This window comes from Danio rerio, chromosome 23 (assembly GCF_052040795.2).
Source record: "Danio rerio strain M-AB ecotype USA chromosome 23, GRCz13ab, whole genome shotgun sequence".
NCBI classification, from domain to species: domain Eukaryota; kingdom Metazoa; phylum Chordata; class Actinopteri; order Cypriniformes; family Danionidae; genus Danio; species Danio rerio.
Window position 1 is genome coordinate 44,136,585 of NC_141043.1, and position 18,230 is coordinate 44,154,814.

The 18,230-nt window shown below is 43.3% G+C and overlaps 2 protein-coding genes and 1 long non-coding RNA gene across 5 annotated transcripts in view; 2 read left to right on the forward strand and 1 right to left on the reverse strand.

Annotated features, from left to right (window-relative positions):
• The window catches only part of LOC137489149 (uncharacterized), a 30,608-nt gene that overhangs the window by 3,236 nt on the left and 9,142 nt on the right, over window positions 1-18,230 (reverse strand). The window contains exons 1-5 of one of the 3 annotated variants that reach the window (XM_087307651.1): window positions 6,139-6,453; window positions 1,675-1,857; window positions 1,112-1,546; window positions 561-995; window positions 63-446 (exon numbers count right to left, since the gene is read on the reverse strand). In XM_087307651.1, coding sequence (XP_087163777.1) covers window positions 63-446; window positions 561-995; window positions 1,112-1,546; window positions 1,675-1,857; window positions 6,139-6,340 — 1,639 coding nt within the window. In that variant the 5' untranslated portion in view covers window positions 6,341-6,453. Of the gene's footprint in view, window positions 1-62; window positions 447-560; window positions 996-1,111; window positions 1,547-1,674; window positions 1,858-6,138; window positions 6,454-18,230 lie in introns of those variants that run through there. The other 2 variants (XM_087307650.1, XM_087307643.1) reach the window with 2 other exon arrangements.
• Window positions 1,202-5,430, forward strand: LOC147831365 (uncharacterized). The gene is made up of 3 exons (XR_015524113.1): window positions 1,202-1,567; window positions 1,729-2,452; window positions 4,034-5,430. It is a non-coding gene; the product is annotated as an uncharacterized LOC147831365 (long non-coding RNA).
• On the forward strand, window positions 13,275-17,571 carry LOC147831366 (uncharacterized). The gene is made up of 2 exons (XM_087307761.1): window positions 13,275-16,294; window positions 16,653-17,571. Exon 1 carries the CDS (start codon window positions 13,545-13,547, stop codon window positions 15,567-15,569), a length of 2,025 nt encoding a protein of 674 aa, XP_087163887.1. The 5' UTR covers window positions 13,275-13,544; the 3' UTR covers window positions 15,570-16,294; window positions 16,653-17,571.

Sequence of the window (18,230 nt, forward strand, 5' to 3'; positions counted from 1 at the left end):
TATGTTATCTTCAACCACAGAACGCACAATAGATCGCACAATAGCTTTGTTGATATATTTACCTGTTGGTCTGTACACCTGAGTGGTTTCAGGAGAAGCATTCATGCCATCCTGGTCAATCCCACTTTTGCTCTCCACCTCTTCTGTTGAAGGCTCTTCTGGTTTATAAACCAGCACAGACCTCTTCAAGTTGAAGGAAACGCGAGGTTTGATGCGGTCAACATGTAGAGTTTCTCTAAACACAGGTTTCTGTTTTAAACTGCTTGGACGTGGGACGCCTTCTGGATCAACCAGATCCAATTCAGCTTTTGGGTCAGAAACACTTGTTTGCTCTGTGTCGACCTCATATATTTCAACAGCGGGGTCCATCTTAGGCTGTACTAAGAACCCAAAACGCTTTCGGATGAGTGCACCAATTTTCCTGATGATCTTCACTTTTGGAAAGCCTGTGGGAAAAATGATTATGTTATCTTCAGTTACAAATTGCTTAATAGCTTTAATTAAAATGACTTGTTTGCCATTGCAATATTGCATCTCATAAAGACTGTAGATATATTTACCTGTTGGTCCGTCCACCTGTGGGGTTTCAGGAGAAGCATTCATGCCACCCTGGTCAATTCCACTGCTGCTCTCCACCTCTTCTGTTGAAGGCTCTGCTGGGTCCTGCAGAAGTTCAGAAGCCAACGCAGAGCTCTTCAAGTCGTAGAATGTATGAGGTTTGATGAGGTCAACATGTAGAGTTTCTCTAAACACAGGCTCCTGCTCAAAACGTCTTGGATCTGGGACACCTTCCGGATCAACCAGATCCATTTCAGTTTCTGGCTCTGGAACACATGATAGCTCCATGTCGACCTCTTCCATTTCAGAAGCTGATTCATAATCGCTTGTCTCTGAAACACTTATTATCTGAGCAACATCTGGGTCTGTCTGATGCTGTGCCAAGAACTTATAAATCTCTGGGTAGTCAGCAAACATCTTCCACACTTCAGGTACTTCTGCAAAAACATTAGAAGTTATGTTATCTTCCACCACAGATTGCATAATAGCTTCATTAAAATGACTTGTTTGCCATTGCAATATTGCATATCATGAAGACTGTTGATATATTTACCTGTTTGTCCATCCACCAGTGGTATTTCAGGAGAAGCATTCATGCCACCCTGGTCAATCCCACTGCTGCTCTCCACCTCTTCTGTTAAAGGCTCTGCTGGGTCCTGCAGAAGTTCAGAAGCCAACGCAGAGCTCTTCAAGTCATAGGAGGTATGAGGTTTGATGAGGTCAACATGTAGAGTTTCTCTATACACAGGTTCCTGCCCAAAACTTCCTGGAACTGGGACACCTTCCGGATCAACCAGATCCAATTCAGTTTCTGGCTCTGGAACACATGATAGCTCCATGTCGACCTCTTCCATTTCAGAAGCTGATTCGTAATCACTTTCTTCTGAAACACTCAGCAAATCAGGATCTGTCTCAGGTTGTGCTGAGAACCCAAAAAGTTTTCGACAGAAGGAGAAGAATTTGCCAATCTTCGTCACTTCTGGAACTTCTGAAAAAAAAAAGATCATAAGTATGATTTAATACCTCCAATCACATACTGTATAATTAGACTGAATTGTAAGCCATTTCTATCATATTGCAATATTTCATCTCAAATGCTTAAATGTTGACATTTACCTGTTGGGTTCATGGCATCACTGATGTCGACCTCCTTATTTGCTGTAATTACAGGCTCCTGTTCAGAACGACTTGGACTTGGGACGCCTTCTGGATCAACCATGTCCAATTCAGTTTCTGATGCAGGAACTCTTGGAATCGTGAAACACAATTCCTCTGAATCAGTTGGATTATATCCAACCTCTGGAAAACAAAAACAAATGTTGACATCTTCAAACACGAATCGTTCATTTGGGGTCACATTAACATGTAGATATATATATAGTGGTGTTATTGATGATTCTAGATTTGTGGGTGCATTTAGTGCACATTGGAACACAAATTATGTCAAGTTCATGTATGTATAACAGTATGTATGTTTGTAGCTTGAAGACTCGTATAATACCTATTCTTAGCTGTTTCCACCTCAATCATACATTAAGATTTGAATATCATGAAATAATTTGAATAATATAATTTTTTTATCTAGAAATAATTACATTTTATATTTTTGTGTGTTCACTAAGTCAGGGGTTTTTAAACTGTGTGCCGCACATTGAGGCGTTGAGACCTTCAGGCGTGCACTCGAGGAAATTATGATAACGATTTTTATGCGTTCACTAGAGTGAATCTGATTAATGTTAGCTCCACATCTACCTATCAGGAACCTGTAGAGTTTATGCATTAGAGTAAAACATATACAAATAAAATGGACCGGGTGCTTTTTAAAAGTAATGACGGTGAATGAAAGTAAATCCGGTGAGCCGTCTGACAAAAAAGTTCCCTTCTGAATAGGGATGTAACGGTATTGTAAATACCGTCATACCGCAATATTAATTTTTTTCGATATTACCGAAGTCGCATGACTCGGTAAAACTATAGGTCTTCTGAGAAAATTTGCTCAGGCGAATGAAGCGAACGGGAGGTAACGAAAACTACAATTGCCATCAGCCCATGCTTGACCATCATCCCTTGCGGTCTGTTGTTGCTACAGATCCAGTAATGCGGAAATGGAGTGTGCTGCTAGAAGCGGGGATGAAAAGAGCTGGAAAACTCTAAAGCAGGTCGCACACCAGAAGCGCCGCTCGGCGCCGCGACACGGCGCGTACATGACAGATTAAAGTATCGCACACCAGACGCGCACATTCGAATGATATTTAACATGAAACTAATCAGATGGCGCTCTGTGGCGCGGCTGAAAAATGAACTGCGTCCTGAGCCGTCGCCGGGCGCCGCCGACAGCCGCCGACTTGCGGCGCCGGTGTGTGTATCCTGATAGAAACCTATGATTAGAATTCTAAAATACATGGCGCTGCGTGGCGCGCCGCCGAGCGTCGCTTCTGGTGTGCGACCTGCTTTACACGCACAGTTCAGTCCTGCATTATCTGCGTGTAAGTTCAGACTTCGCAAGTTTGATCAAGGCTGCAGTCTCTTCTTCTCAGTTTGATATGGAAAAGAAGATTATACCGAGGACACGGGTAAATCTTCAAAGGGAACAGTGTACTTTATAACTTCATTCACATCACCCTGGCTTCGTTGTTTCACTTTCTCAACAATAAACTGTAAACATGATTTAAGGAACTGCCTATTTTCATTTTTAATATTAGCAACTTAGACAGCAGAAATGTTGAGGCGTCGTGCTGCATAAGATGAGCGTCATCTTCACTGTATGGATATTTATAACAAAACGGAGCCGATAACAACTGCCTCCTTTCAATTTCAGTGAAAATACGAAACACAGCCTCTCTTTTGCTGAGTATCAGTTTTAATAATCGATAATGGCCATTTTAAAAGTATAACATACAATAAGTTTATACATTATAGGAAATAAAGGCAAGCGATAAGTCAATATACAGAATGTACGTGGTTACATTAATCATTAACTTATCTTTGCGCTCAGCCAAAACACGTTACCTGAGAACAAGTAATAGATTCCACTGACCAAAGTCAGGGAATATGTCGTTAGATAAAGACAACAAGATAAATGAAATATCCCGTTTAATAAATATAGTGAGATTAGATCCAGCGGGAGATGCTTGATGAGAAGTCCGACTAGCAGAGCTCTCATCTGGGTAGATGGGCTGAGTGTGATTAAATGTTGAATGTGATGAGTTTTCAACAATACTAAATTGAAACTTTATTTTTTTACATGGTTTAATAATTTTTTGTTATTAAAATTGAAGTTCCTGTTTCAAAGCTTACAGATAGATGGCTAATTTGTATGTCATTGACACTTTTGGCACTTTTTTGGAGTATTTTCATAAGTTTTGTTTTTTCCTGTAAATGATTCAATAAATACCGTACCGTGACATTCATACCGAGGTATTACCGTACCGTGAAATTCTGATACCGTTACATCCCTACTTCTGAATCAAATCAGCTGGATGCTTTCCTGGATCTAGGGCATGTGTCCTAAAAGGTTGAAAACCCCTGCACTAGGGTATATAAACTGTTGTATGAAAAAACTATTTTTTGTATTATTTTTAATTTTGGTAATAAAAAAAAATCATGTTTTTATGTTCCGGTCAGCTCTATATAACATTGGTTATATCTAGGCCCACACGGAATCTGCACGCACAGAATTCCACAGATTTTTAGCCCATCATTAATACTGTTTATTTACTTGTGTAAATGTGTGTAAATTTATAGTTATTCAATTTTTAAATTACTTTCAGTAATATGATTGACTAGTATAAAAATATTCATATAATTTATCTACAACATAGTTTGTAAAGTAATGAGCAATTCCAGCGTTATGGATGTGACATTTGCAGTAAAAACTCAAAACATAAATTTACATGGAAAGTATATGTTCTCATTATATTGAAACATCTGTTTATGTTTTCTAAGACAACTAACCACTGAGTTAAGGGACCAGAAAAATATCAATCTGTAAACATGTTTTGTACTCTAAATAAGGAAAATAAACATGCATTATGGATGTGACAAAAAAAAGTCTGCGGGTTTACAGTACACAACGAACTCAGTGGAAATTCTGAAAATTAAACTGCTCAACCCAAAAGAAATATTGATAACCAAAAGGATAAAATATGACTCTCTATAGAACAAAAATGATTGACTTTATTTTATTTGACAATTTTGCATTCATGAGAAAAAAGTGTCGTTATGGATGTGACATCTCTCCGTTATGTATGCGACAGATGTGAAATTTCCATTTGTGTGACTTTGATAAACCAAATATAATAGTTTGAAAACATTGACAGAGACATTTTTGAGTATTTCTAAAGTACTGTTAAATACAAGAAAACAAAAAAACAGAATCGGTTTCCATATTTTGGTGAAATCTTAATTTTTTGCAATGCAAGGTTGACATTTGCATGAAATTGCTCTAATATTTTCTTTCTTTTAGAAGAGATTACATGAGAGACTTGCTTTGTTTACCAAATAAAGTGGATTTAATTGGATTTGCATAATAAACATCAACTAAAAAGTTTAAAGATATTATTTTTTATTTCATATATTAAGTTTTTAGTTATGAGACTCCCAAAATCATTCAGCATAAATCTGCAGATTTTTTAACAAAATTCTGTGCTGAAACATCAAAAATGTCTGCAGGTTCTGTCTGGCCCTAATTAAACTCTATAAGTGGTTTTAAAAAGCTGTAAAACAGCATTCAAACAGCATTTAATATCAATCAAATGTTTCCTATCACATTTCAGCATTTTATATTCTAAATTCATGGATTCAGTTCACTGTAAATTCTGCATTTGTTGTATGTACCCAAAATTAAAGATATGTGAGGACCTTTTAGTTATCAAGAAAGAATTTCCAGTGTTTTCAATAAGATAAATAAATTCTGATGGCTGCAACACACTCCACTAAATATAATATAAGCTAAATAAACAAGAAAATGTATAGAATAACGTTAGCTAAAGTAAGAAGTCTAGAAACAGTATCACAATAAGTAGGTGAAATGATATGTTGGTATAAAATGAGCATCTCAGTCACTGCAATCTGCGATTATGGCTCAACATTTTGTGCCAAAAATCAAGAGAGAATCACAAATGAAATATCTTATTTAACAACAACTTCTGCTGAACTTGAAAGATAATGTTTTAAAGAAAGCTGTAACCACTGACCTCTATATTAGGAAAAACAAACACTGTGGTTACAGATTCCCAACATTCTTCAAATTATCTTATTTTGTGTTCAACAGAAACAAACTCACTAAGTGTTGGATCTACTTGATGGTGAGTAAATATTAAGTTAATTCAAACTTTGTCTTGTATAATGGCATATAGGGAAAATATTTCAAACGTTACCAGCTAGTAGTATCCCCAATTCCTAAGCAATCAGCATTGTAATTTTGAGGGCAGATGTTAAACATGCCTCTGTTGTCCTTTATTTCTGCAGTGTGTTGCAGCCAATCGTGATAAAAATGTTTCATATTTCCAGAATACAGATCATTTTGTCAGTGAAAACATTTGAGATCTCTTTGTGTGTTTGTCAACTGAAAAAAGTTACCTGTTGGGTTGTTATCTTCTGTGGTTTCAGGAGAGGCATCCATGCCACCCTGATCCTCACAAGTGTAGTTTGAAACGTCAATATCCATATTCATGTCTGTAATTTGCGGTTCAAGAACTGGGATTGGAGTTTGATATAATTCGTCGTCGATGAAAACCAATAATCGGATATTTCTCTGTTTACTCGCCATTGAGTTTAGCATCAATATCGATTTCTGACTACTGAACTGCGAATTCCAAATGAATGACGAAATGTTCTTTGACCGCGCGTCATATTCCAACGTTCCACAGTTGCCGTAGTAATGGGACGCGCGTTTGAGGGGGGAGTGGGAGGGGAGGATTGTATACCGCTAAAGTGAACTACGCTAGATTTCAGTATTATATTACAGTTTTATTAATAGTAAAATTATATTATTGCTTTAAATGTACCATTTTGAATAAAGAAATACGAAATGTGTCTGTAAAATATGTGTAATTTTTTTTTACTAAATGCTAAAGTTCTCCACTGCTGAAAAATGGAAATGCCCAAATACTGCACCATGCATTTTACGTCTTTAACAAAATTTAACGACACAGCAGCTCTGAATCTAAATATGGAGAGAAACACGATGTCAGCGGACTATTCTGATCTGCTGGTCAAGAAAGCACATCAACATTATTGTTTGCGTTTGCCAAAACTGATTTGCTGAAGTAAAAATGGCGTAGAAGCGGAAAACGACGTTATAACGTGAGTGCAGCTAGTGTACATTGTAAAGTGAATATAGCTAACTTTAATTAGCATAAGAATTTTTCATGTCGAGTTAGTTTTTGAATATCTCTCTTATAAAGTGAGACGCTGTGCGCCAAGTCCCTTATAATAAGCATTGCAATATGGAAATGCTTCTGAGGCCTAGAAGAGCTCACTTGGGGAAGGTGGTGTAACGTTAACAACAGCCAGTAACGTTAAGTTGTTCTTAATTAAACTAAAGAGCATTGATAGTACACACAAAGAAAGAGTCTTAAATTAGACTCTTGTGATTGTCAATTATGAAAGACATCCTGTTCATACACCCTCAAATAGTTACCATCATACAGCTAAAAGGGAGGTATTTGATGTTTTGTTTTAAAACACATTTCAACCCATCCCTGATTATACATATTATGCATATACCTATTATACATTATTTTAGATGGGATGAGTAAGAAACTAGTCCTACTAAACAAAGGACAAATTTGTACAAGTTGTCCTAAAAAAAAATTTCTTGAGCAATAACTTTGATGTGTAGGCAGTATTGGGGAGGTTACTTTAGAAATGTAATAGATTACAGATTACAAATTACCCTATTTAAAATGTAATATGTCGTTTACCTTTTCCTTTACTTTATAAAAGTATCTAATTACTTTCTGATTACTTTTAAGTTTCTAATGGATATTTTCAACTAAATAATTTTTAAAGCATTTCTATCTAGCAGGTGTGACCAACAGTAGCTCTGTTTACGGTGAGAATCTCAAAATCTGTCATCACTTGAAATTAACCACCACAAAACCAGACCTTACAACAAAAAAGCTTACTGTTGTTACAAAATCAACATTTTAGTTAGTTGTGCAGGGGAATTTGAGGGATTTTAAAATGCATCTAAGCTATTTTTGCATTTTTTTTAATTTTTAAATCAAAGCAACTTAAATCCAAGTCCATCATATTTTAGTGATCAATAAAACTGTCAATGCAACATGAGGCAGAATAGTTCAGTTCAGTTATTTACTGCAGTTAATCTGCCGTACTAAACAGAAACAAATTATAGTATATAACAGCAAAAACAAACAATCCAATAAAACTAGGTGTTACACATTTAAAATACTATAGTCATTTATATTAAAGGGAATTATTTAGGAATGAGCATTATATTGTATATATATTTACAACTCTTCATTAATAAAATACACTACAGAATGTAGTATTTATTCTTAAATATCCATAATTAATTATCATGAACTAATAGTTATTACCATAGTATACTTTAGCTTTTACTACAGTAAACTATATACAGTTGAAGTCAGAATTATCAGCCCCCCTTTGAACTTTTTTTTTCTTTTTTTAATATTTCCCAAATGATGTTTAACAGAGCAAGGAAATTTCCACAGTATGTCTGATAATATTTTTTCTTTCAGAGAAAGTCTTGTTTGTTTTATTTCGGCTAGAATAAAAGCAGTTTTTAATTTTTTTATAAACATTTTAAGGTCAAAACTATTAGCCCCTTGAAGCAATATATTTTTCAGATAGTCTACAAAACAAACCATCGTTATACAATAACTTGCCTAATTACCCTAACCTGCTTAGTTAACCTAATTAACCTAGTTAAGCCTTTAAATGTCACTTTAAGCTGTATAAAAGTGTCTTGAAAAATATTTACTCAAATATTATTTACTCTCATCATGGCAAAAATAAAATAAATCAGTGATTAGAAATGAGTTATTAAAACGTATGTTTAGAAATGTGTTGAAAAAATCATCACTCCGTTAAACAGAAATTGGGGAAAAAATAAACGCGGGCTAATAATTCAGGGGGGCTAATAATTCTGGCTTCAACTGTATATAGACCTCCTCTCCCTCAGGAATCTTTCTATCAAGGAAATTTCTCATGTTAGATTAATTGGTTGGCGACGTCACTGACCAGAGCGAGAGGTGGCAGTAACGTACCAAAAAGTATGTTGTTGACCACCGTAAAACAGGTAGAAGAAGAAATCGTCATTCTCGGCATCATATGGCTTTATTTTCATCGGCTAGACACCGGCCTCAAAGTTGCATAAATGTTGGTGCCGTCACTTATTGATCTGTGATCAGTAAATGTAGCTTGTGTGGACGCTACTGCACTACTTCACTAATAAACTAGCCCCGCTACTGAAAAGCTATTTGATTTAGAAAGTAGCGACGCTACCGCCCAATGCTGAGAAATGTAGTTATAGCAGAATAGCAGCGCTTGAATAAATGGGCTTAAGAAGGCATCGTGCAAATCAAAAACAGGCAAAGCAACAGATTAATATTATTCAACATATCCCAGATTTTTAAAGAATATTTTTAGATGTGACCCCATTTGTAATCTTCAACATTTTCATAAGTAACTGTCATTTAATTACACATTATTCTCAGTAACTGTAACAAATTACTCTTACTTTTATTTTGTAACTAAATTACGTAACGCCGTTACATGCAGCAAGTCCCTAACACTGTGTGTAGGTTCAGCAGTAAAGTACTGCGCTCCAGTCTGTGTGCTTTATTGTCTAATAATTCAATGCCATCAATTATTTCTTCCACACACATGCTCACTGTCACATAATCATTTTGGCCACCCACTGTATATATGCAATACATAAATATTGATCAATAATTCTGTTTACAGCGTCATGGTGATGCAGTGGGTAGCACGATCGCCTCACAGCAAGAATGTCCCTGGTTTGAGCCCCGCCTGGGTCAGTTGGCGTTTCTGTGTGGAGTTTGCATTTTCCCCACTTGTTGGCATGGCTTTCCTTCAGGTGCTCAGGTTTTCCTCACAGTCCAAACACATGCGCTACAGGTGAATTGAATAAGCTAAATTGGCTGCGGTGTATGTGTGTGAATGCAGGAGTGTATAGGTGTTTCCCAGTGTTGGGTTGTGGCTGGAAGGGCATCCGCTGTGTAAAACATGCTGGATAAGTTGGCAGTTCATTCCTCTGTGGCGACCCTTGTATTTTTGCCTATCCTTGATTATACGTGTTATACATAGAGCTGCACGATCACAGATGAAATGATAATCATGATTATTTTGCTCAAAATGTTAATTACGATTAATGATGACGATTATTCCTTATCCTATATATATATATATATGACGATTAATCCATATATATATATATATATTCTAATTAATCTTTACAGCCTAAAATATAAAAAACACAACTTGTAACAAAACTGGGCAAGGATTAGATAATAAGAATCGGATACTTGTTATATAATGCTGGAGAGCATCTTTAATATTAATCTGAACATTTGTTTAGAGATAGACCGCAAGGTGTGCTCAAATGAGTGGCTACATGTGCTGAAGAATGATGGTAAAGCTAAGTGTAATTATTGTAATAGATGAATAAGTTATAGAGCAGAGTGCGTTGCGACCAACATGACAAAGCATCTGTGGTTGATTCACATAGGCCTACCTCACACACATCGAGTTAAATGAATGGCATGTGGTTCATTGTGCATCCCGTGGGTGCAACCAACAAGAGTTGTGCATTTTAGTTGAACTTTTTGAGCGGGATGAGCAGTTCGGTGTAAATTTTATTCAATATACCTAGAGATGAAACTAAACAGCGCATTCTCTCAACCTCCTCATTCATAAACAGTGGGACGCGCTGCTGGAGAGAGACGCAGGAGAGACGGCTTTACACGCCGGCATTCATATTGGAGTCGTAAGAATATATTAAAGTAGAACAGTAGTTCCCCTTCGGGGGGAACTCCAGCACTATAAGTGGATTTGATTGTAAAATCCACGCATTGGGAGGTTCGGTTCAGAAGCTACTCGTCTGAAGAGTATTGAACGGGCCAATTAAGAATGAATTGGCAGCGCAAGCCTGCGCAGGTGAGCGGCATAAGCAATCAACTGAGTATATAAGCTCACCTGGCGCCAGCAGACGCTATCCTTTTCGCTTCAGAGCCTTTTCTGATCGAGCTTATGAGGGTTCCTCCTGCTGATCTACAGCCATTTCGAGAGAACGATTTCATCCCGGTCCAGAGCGAGTCCACGCAGCGGTAGACGGTCGAGCTGGGTATCTCCCTTGCCTGGCGTCCCTTTGGGTCCGGTCCTCCAAGAGCGGTGCGTATTGTTGCAATCCTAAAAGAGCAACACAGTCGTGCAGCACGTCCTTTTCAGGATGGCGCTCCGACTGTGCGTTTCTGGTTGCGGGGGTTTCCTGGCTCCGGATGATGGACACGATCACTGCATTACATGTTTGGGGGTCCAGCATGTTAATGTGGTGCTCGGGGGCGGTTCATGTCGTCACTGCGATGCCATGACCGTTGCGCAGTTGAGATCGCGGTTAGCTTTCGTAAGAGAGCGAGCCACCCCAGTTGCCTCCTGCTCTGCAGCGGGCGCTCGGGCAGATCTGAGGGCTTCAGCGAGAGACAATCCGCCGCCCACGGGCTTGCGGACCCCTCGCTCCTCCAAGCGCTCCATCCAAGCTTCGGGTACTGAGAGTGATCCGTCTAATCAGATGGTAGCTCTCACGCTCGCTGACACCGGAGATCAGATGTCCTCCGCGGCATCGGAGGGTGGGCTTTCATTGTCCGACGATGATCCGGACCCGCTCGCCCCCTCTGGGCAAGCGAGCGCCGTCAAAACGGATCCTGAAGCGGACATGTTGGCCGTGCTTTCTCGGGCTGCTTCGGCCGTCGGGTTGGAGATGGTTTATCCCCCAGCCCCGTGGCCGGACCGACTAGATGGGTGTTACGTAGAGGATCAGAAGGCGAAGCCTTCGAAGCCTCTCGTCCCCTTCTTCCCGGAAGTGCACAGTAGGCTCACGCAGTCCTGGAGGGCACCTTTCTCTGCCCGCGCTGCGTCCGCCTCCTTCCTCACCACCCTGGATGGTGGAGCTGCCAGGGGGTATGAGGTGATCCCGCAGGTGGAGCGCGCCAATGCGGTCAATCTTTGTCCGCGTGGCGCCCCCGCTTTGCGTGGTTCGCCCCGTCTCCCGTCCAAAGCCTGTAAGTTTTCTGCCTCCCTCGGAGCTAGAGCTTACAAGGCTGCAGGCCAGGCAGCTTCCGCCTTGCATGCGATGGCCACCTACCAGCGCTACCAAGCGCAGGCGCTGGCCGAGCTGCACGAGGGTGGGTCTAACCCAGGCTTGTTACACGAGCTGCGTACGGCGACCGACTATGCTCTCCGGACCACTAAGTCCACCGCCTGCGCACTGGGGAGGACGATGTCCACACTTGTGGTCCAGGAACGCCACCTCTGGCTAAACCTGGCAGATATGCGCGATGTCGACAAAGTTCGCTTTCTTGACGCGCCCATATCCCAGGCTGGCCTGTTCGGCGACACCGTCGGTGAGTTCACCCAGGAGTTCAAGGCGGTGAGCGAGCAGTCGGATGCGATGGGCAAAGTCATCTATCGGCGGGGCCGTAAGGCCGCTCCATCCCCGGCCGAGCCATCCACCTCCGCTGTTCCCCGCCGAGGGCGCCCGCCAACGGCCGATCCCCCGCGTCAAGCACGCCGAAAGCCGGTAGCCCCTCCTGCCCAGGGCGCCGCTAAGTCCGGTAAACGGACCGCGAAGCGTCCCTGAGACAGGCCATCCGGAGAAGAGGAGACTTGCTCTTTCCCCGCTGGAGGGCGGGGCCCAAAATCCAACGGTACTTTTCAGTGCCACCAAAGTTTCGATCAAAGAGCATTTTCTCCCTTCCCCGGATGTGACAGCTCAAGCCCCGCCAGTCTGGGACGCGCTGCCTCTCAGCTTGCAGGGCTTGCATGCTCCGCCAGCGGCTCTCGGGCGCTGGGGGGACGGTCTCCTTTCTCCCAGCCCCCAAGCCCCCTCTCAGGAGTCAGGGTGCGGAGCCAGAGCGAAACGCTCTCCTCCAGCTCTTCTGTGGGACCCTCGCGCTCCCCGGATCAGCACACCCGCTCCTCGCTGCCCCTCCGCGGGTACGTCAACGATTGCTGCGATGACGTCATTAGCGAGGGCTCTGCCTGCCTGGTTAGCGCGGGCCAGCCCCTCGCGGTGGCTCATACGCACGATCAGACTCGGCTACGAACTACAGTTCTCCAAACGGCCTCCCAGGTTTACGGGCGTGTATTTCACCAGGGTCAATCCCCTGTCCGCCCCTGTCTTGCGAGAGGAGATTGCTGCCCTCCTGGCGAAGGGTGCAATCGAGTCGGTACCTCCAGCCGAGATGGAGAGCGGGTTTTACAGCCCGTACTTCATCGAACCCAAAAAGAGCGGTGGGTCACGGCCAATCCTAGATCTGCGCGTTTTGAATCGCTGCCTTCACAAGCTGTCGTTCAGAATGCTTATGCAGAGGCGCATCCTCCGATGCGTTCGTCCTCAGGATTGGTTTGCAGCCATAGACCTGAAGGACGCGTATTTTCATGTCTCCATTCTTCCACGCCACCGTCAGTTTCTGCGGTTTGCGTTCGAAGGTCGAGCATGGCAGTACAAGATCCTCCCCTTCGGGCTCTCTCTGTCTCCGCGGGTCTTCACCAAACTCGCGGAGGGTGCCCTAGCGCCTCTGCGGCTTGCGGGCATCCGCGTACTCAATTATCTCGACGACTGGCTGATTTTAGCCCACTCTCGGGAGCAATTGACTGCGCACAGAGACGAGGTGCTCCGGCATCTCCGCCTATTGGGGTTGCAAGTCAACTGGTAAAAGAGCTAACTCGCCCCGGTGCAGAGGATCTCTTTTCTCGGGATGGAGCTGGACTCGGTCACCATGGTAGCGCGCCTCTCCGGAGAGCGCGCTCGCCTGCTGCTGAACTGTCTGAGGGAGCTCAACAGCAAGTTAGTGGTCCCACTGAAATATTTTCAGAGGCTCCTGGGGCATATGGCTTCCGCTGCGGCCGTCACGCTGCTCGGATTGCTCCATATGAGACCACTTCAGCACTGGCTTCAAGATCGAGTTCCGAGACGCGCATGGCATGCGGGCACACACCGAGTCTCTGTTACTGCGCTGTGTCGCCGCACCCTCAGCCCCTGGAACAACCCCTCGTTCCTGCAGGCCGGTGTGCCTCTGGGACAGGCGTCCAGTCATGTTGTTGTTTCGACAGATGCTTCCAGCACAGGCTGGGGAGCCATGTGTCGCGGGCATGCAGCTGCGGGCCTGTGGGTAGGTGCCCAGCTGCATTGGCACATCAATCGCCTAGAGCTGTTGGCAGTGTTTCTTGCTCTCCGCCGTTTTTCTCCGGCGCTGGGGCAGCAACACGTGCTGGTCAGGACGGACAGTACGGCGGCGGCGGCGTATATCAACCGCATGGGGGGTATGCGCTCTCGCCGCATGTCTCAGCTCGCCCGCCGTCTGCTCCTCTGGAGTCACCCGCGGCTGAAGTCGCTGCGCGCCATTCACATCCCAGGTATGCTCAACCGTGCAGCCGATGTGCTCTCACGGCAGCAGATTCACTCTGGAGAATGGAGACTCCACCCCGAGTCTGTCCAGCTGATATGGGCGCGATTCGGGGAGGCCCAGATCGATCTGTTTGCTTCCCCCGAGAACGCTCATTGCCAGTTGTTTTATTCCCTGACCGAGGGCTCTCTCGGCACGGATGCACTGGCCCACAGCTGGCCTCGGGGCGTACGCAAGTATGCGTTTCCCCCAGTGAGCCTGATCGCGCAGTTAATGTGCAAGGTCAGGGAGGACGAGGAGCAGGTTTTGTTAGTTGCGCCCCTCTGGCCCAACCGAACCTGGATATCAGAGCTCTCCCTCCTCGCGACGGCCCTCCCTTGGCAGATCCCTTTGAGAGAGGACCTACTTTCTCAGGGACAAGGCACCGTCTGGCACCCTCGTCCCGATCTCTGGAGCCTCCACGTGTGGTCCATAGACGAAGACTTTGGTAACCTGCCGCCCGCGGTGGTTGATACCATTACTCAGGCTAGAGCTCCCTCCACGAGGCGTGCCTACGCCCTGAAGTGGAGTCTATTCACTGAGTGGTGTGTCTCTCGCAGAGAAGACCCCCGATCTTGCCAGATCAGTGTTGTGCTCTCTTTCCTTCAAGAGAAGCTGGACAGCAGGCTGTCGCCCTCCACTCTCAAGGTTTACGTTGCTGCCATCTCCACTCACCATGACGCGGTGGCTGGCGGCACCGTGGGAAAGCATAACCTCATCATCCGGTTCCTCAGAGGCGCTAGGCGAATTAATCCAACTCGCCCCCCTCTCACGCTTTCTTGGGATCTCGCCCTCGTTCTCACGAGCCTGCGATTTGATCCCTTCGAGCCACTCGATAGAGTATCTTTAAGATTTCTGTCCTTGAAGACAGCTCTGCTGGTCGCGTTGGCCTCCATTAAGAGGGTCGGGGACCTGGAGGCATTTTCGGTCAGTGACTCGTGCCTGGAATTCGGGCCGGGATTTTCTCACGTTATTCTGAGACCCCGCCCGGGTTATGTGCCCAAAGTTCCTACCACTCCTTTTAGAGATCAGGTAGTAACCCTGCAAGCGCTGCCCCCGGAGGAGGCAGAGCCAGCCCTGTCCTTACTTTGTCCAGTTCGCGCTCTGCGCATTTATGTGGACCGTACTCAGAACTTTAGATCTTCTGAGCAGCTCTTTGTCTGTTATGGCGGACGGCAGCAGGGAAGTGCCGTGTCTAAACAACGTTTATCCCACTGGATTGTGGAGGCCATTTCATGTGCTTATTTGAGCAGAGGCCAGCCGCGCCCCCCAGGAGTGCATGCGCACTCCACTCGGAGCGTTGCATCCTCTTGGGCGTGTGCTCGTGGCGCTTCTTAAACAGACATTTGTAGAGCTGCGGGCTGGGCGACACCCAACACATTTGCAAGATTTTATAATCTGCGAGTGGAGCCGGTTTCCTCAAGGGTGTTAGGTACCTTTGGTGATTGAGGAAACAACTCGGTAGGTGTTGTACACGCTTGCGGTGCCTTTTTTTTCCCTTACACAGAGAGATGTGCACCCTCCTGTCTGTCAGTAAAGTTCCCCATTTGGTGAGCCCTGCAGATTCCTCCGAGGCCCCCAGCACTGACTCAGCGGAGGAGTCACTTGCTGGCCCATTACGTAGTAGGTCTGCCCGCTGGTCAGCCCGCGTTTTGGGTATAGGTGCCTGCTATGGCCGATCCCCGCTGGTGATCCCCATATGCTTTTTCCGCCACGGTTAAGTTCCCCCCCTGGGCGGACCCGTGCTTTCCCTATCTGCTAACCACCTTATGCGCACTCCCCCTTCTCAGGGTTAGTCCATATGTAATTCCATTTGTTTACCCCTATTGGGTGCGGATGGTCTCCGCAGCGTCCTCCCTACTGGGATGGCACGCTTCCCAACGTACTGTCGTGTATTCCTAGAATTATCTAGACGCTAGCGACTCTTGGACCACGCCTCTCGTGATCTGGGTGCGTCACGCTTGCCTGACCGCTCTCTCATGGTGGGTGTTGGTAAGGTGCAGTCATTATGGCGCTTTCAATGGGCTCCCAATGCGTGGATTTTACAATCAAATCCACTTATAGTGCTGGAGTTCCCCCCGAAGGGGAACGTTCGAGGTTACTAAAGTAACCCTTCGTTCCCCGAGGAGGGGAACGGAAGCACTATACTCCGTCGCCATAATGACTGTCCCTTAGCTGTTAAAAGTCTCTTCAGCTTAAAAAGGATAGCGTCTGCTGGCGCCAGGTGAGCTTTTATACTCAGTTGATTGCTTATGCCGCTCACCTGCGCAGGCTTGCGCTGCCAATTCATTCTTAATTGGCCCGTTCAATACTCATCAGACGAGTAGCTTCTGAACCGAACCTCCCAATGCGTGGATTTTACAATCAAATCCACTTATAGTGCTTCCATTCCCCTCCTCGGGGAACGAAGGGTTACTTTAGTAACCTCGAACGTTCTTTTAGCAGCTCGATATGTTTAATATTTTTCTTTTGTGAAATTCTTGTCATTTGCCTTCTGCAATTTAGATATTTTTAAATCTGCTCTATTCCTTTAAAACTGAAAGCAGCCCTGTCAATTTGTGTTTTTCCAGAAGATACACCTTTGGGAATGTTTTATTTCATGTGTTTAGTCTTTAATGTGTTTTTAGTCATTTTATTCTATTCAAAGCAGAACTCGAACGCGAATTCATCCTCGAGAGCGTGGCATGAGAGAGATGCATGTGTCAGATGATTGCTTTTTTTTGTGTGCGCGATCAATTCCTGATCCTTTGCTTAATCAAAAAACAGGCAATTTAATTACTTTCGATATGCTAAAATATTTGTTAAACGAATGTTATTAAAAAAAAAAAGCATATACATATTAAAACTGTAAAATAAAGTGCATGGTCTAGTCGGAAATAAAGGAAATCAGTTATCTATTTCATTATTTAATGCATAAAATAATTTATCATTTTTATAAATTAAGTTTAATTGATCTGAAACTTTTAATTATATTTTCTTTTCTTGTAAATAATAAAAGTTGCGTCAGATTGATAAAAACGAACCTCAATACCTGCATGAACAGGGCCACAATGCCTTTTTTTCATTATTAAAACTATTTGATACAGTGTCTTCTGTCTACAAGACTGGCAAAGGCATCAGAAAAAAAAAAACTGAATCTCCGTGAATATTTGGTTAACTAATGAAACAGTGATGTTAGTAATGCATAGAAAAATGCAAAGTAGAATTCTCCTGAGCTCAATAATCCACTGATAGTCACTTTGTAATGGCTTTTATTGTGGTGTAGGAGGTTTGTTGTGTTACCTTGGGAAGTTTGGATTGAACAGGAGCAAAGGCTACCTGATCACCATTGCATTCCTCGAAAAAAAAAAAACACTTGCAATCTAGACGCAGTCACCTTATGTGTGTAATGGGGTACAATCCGTAAACTTCGCCCATTAAAATAACAGCTTGGTCTTTATACTGTAAAATCGTGACGATATTTAATTATTGATCGTGGGCCACAAATATCGTTATCATGATAATAATACGATTAATCGTGCAGCTCTAATTATACATATACCTATTATTCATTATTTTATATGGGAGTAAGAAACTAGTCCTACACAAAGGACAAAGTTGTACGAGTTGTCTTAAAATACAACATATGATCAATATCTTTCGCTGTGTAGGTTCAGCAGTGAAGTACTGCACTCCAGTGTGTGTGCATTATTGTCTAATAATCAAATGCCATCAATTATTTCTTACACCACATGATCACTGTCACACAATAATTTTGGGCACCCACTGTATGCAATACAATAATATCAAACAATATATACACACACACACACACACACAGTGCTCAGCATATATAAGTACACCCCTCACAAATCTTTTTACATTCATATTTTTAATAGGAGGAGTTATATTTGTGCATATACATTTGATTAGTCAGTACTGAAGCCAAATCTGAAGCTTATCTAACATAATAACTTACAACAACGGTCCAAAAACTAGTACACCCAAGTTTATGTTATA

Excerpts from the sequence above, each read along its gene's own strand:
- LOC147831366 (XM_087307761.1), top strand. The coding sequence starts at position 13,545 with ATGGAGCTGGACTCGGTCACCATGGTAGCGCGCCTCTCCGGAGAGCGC.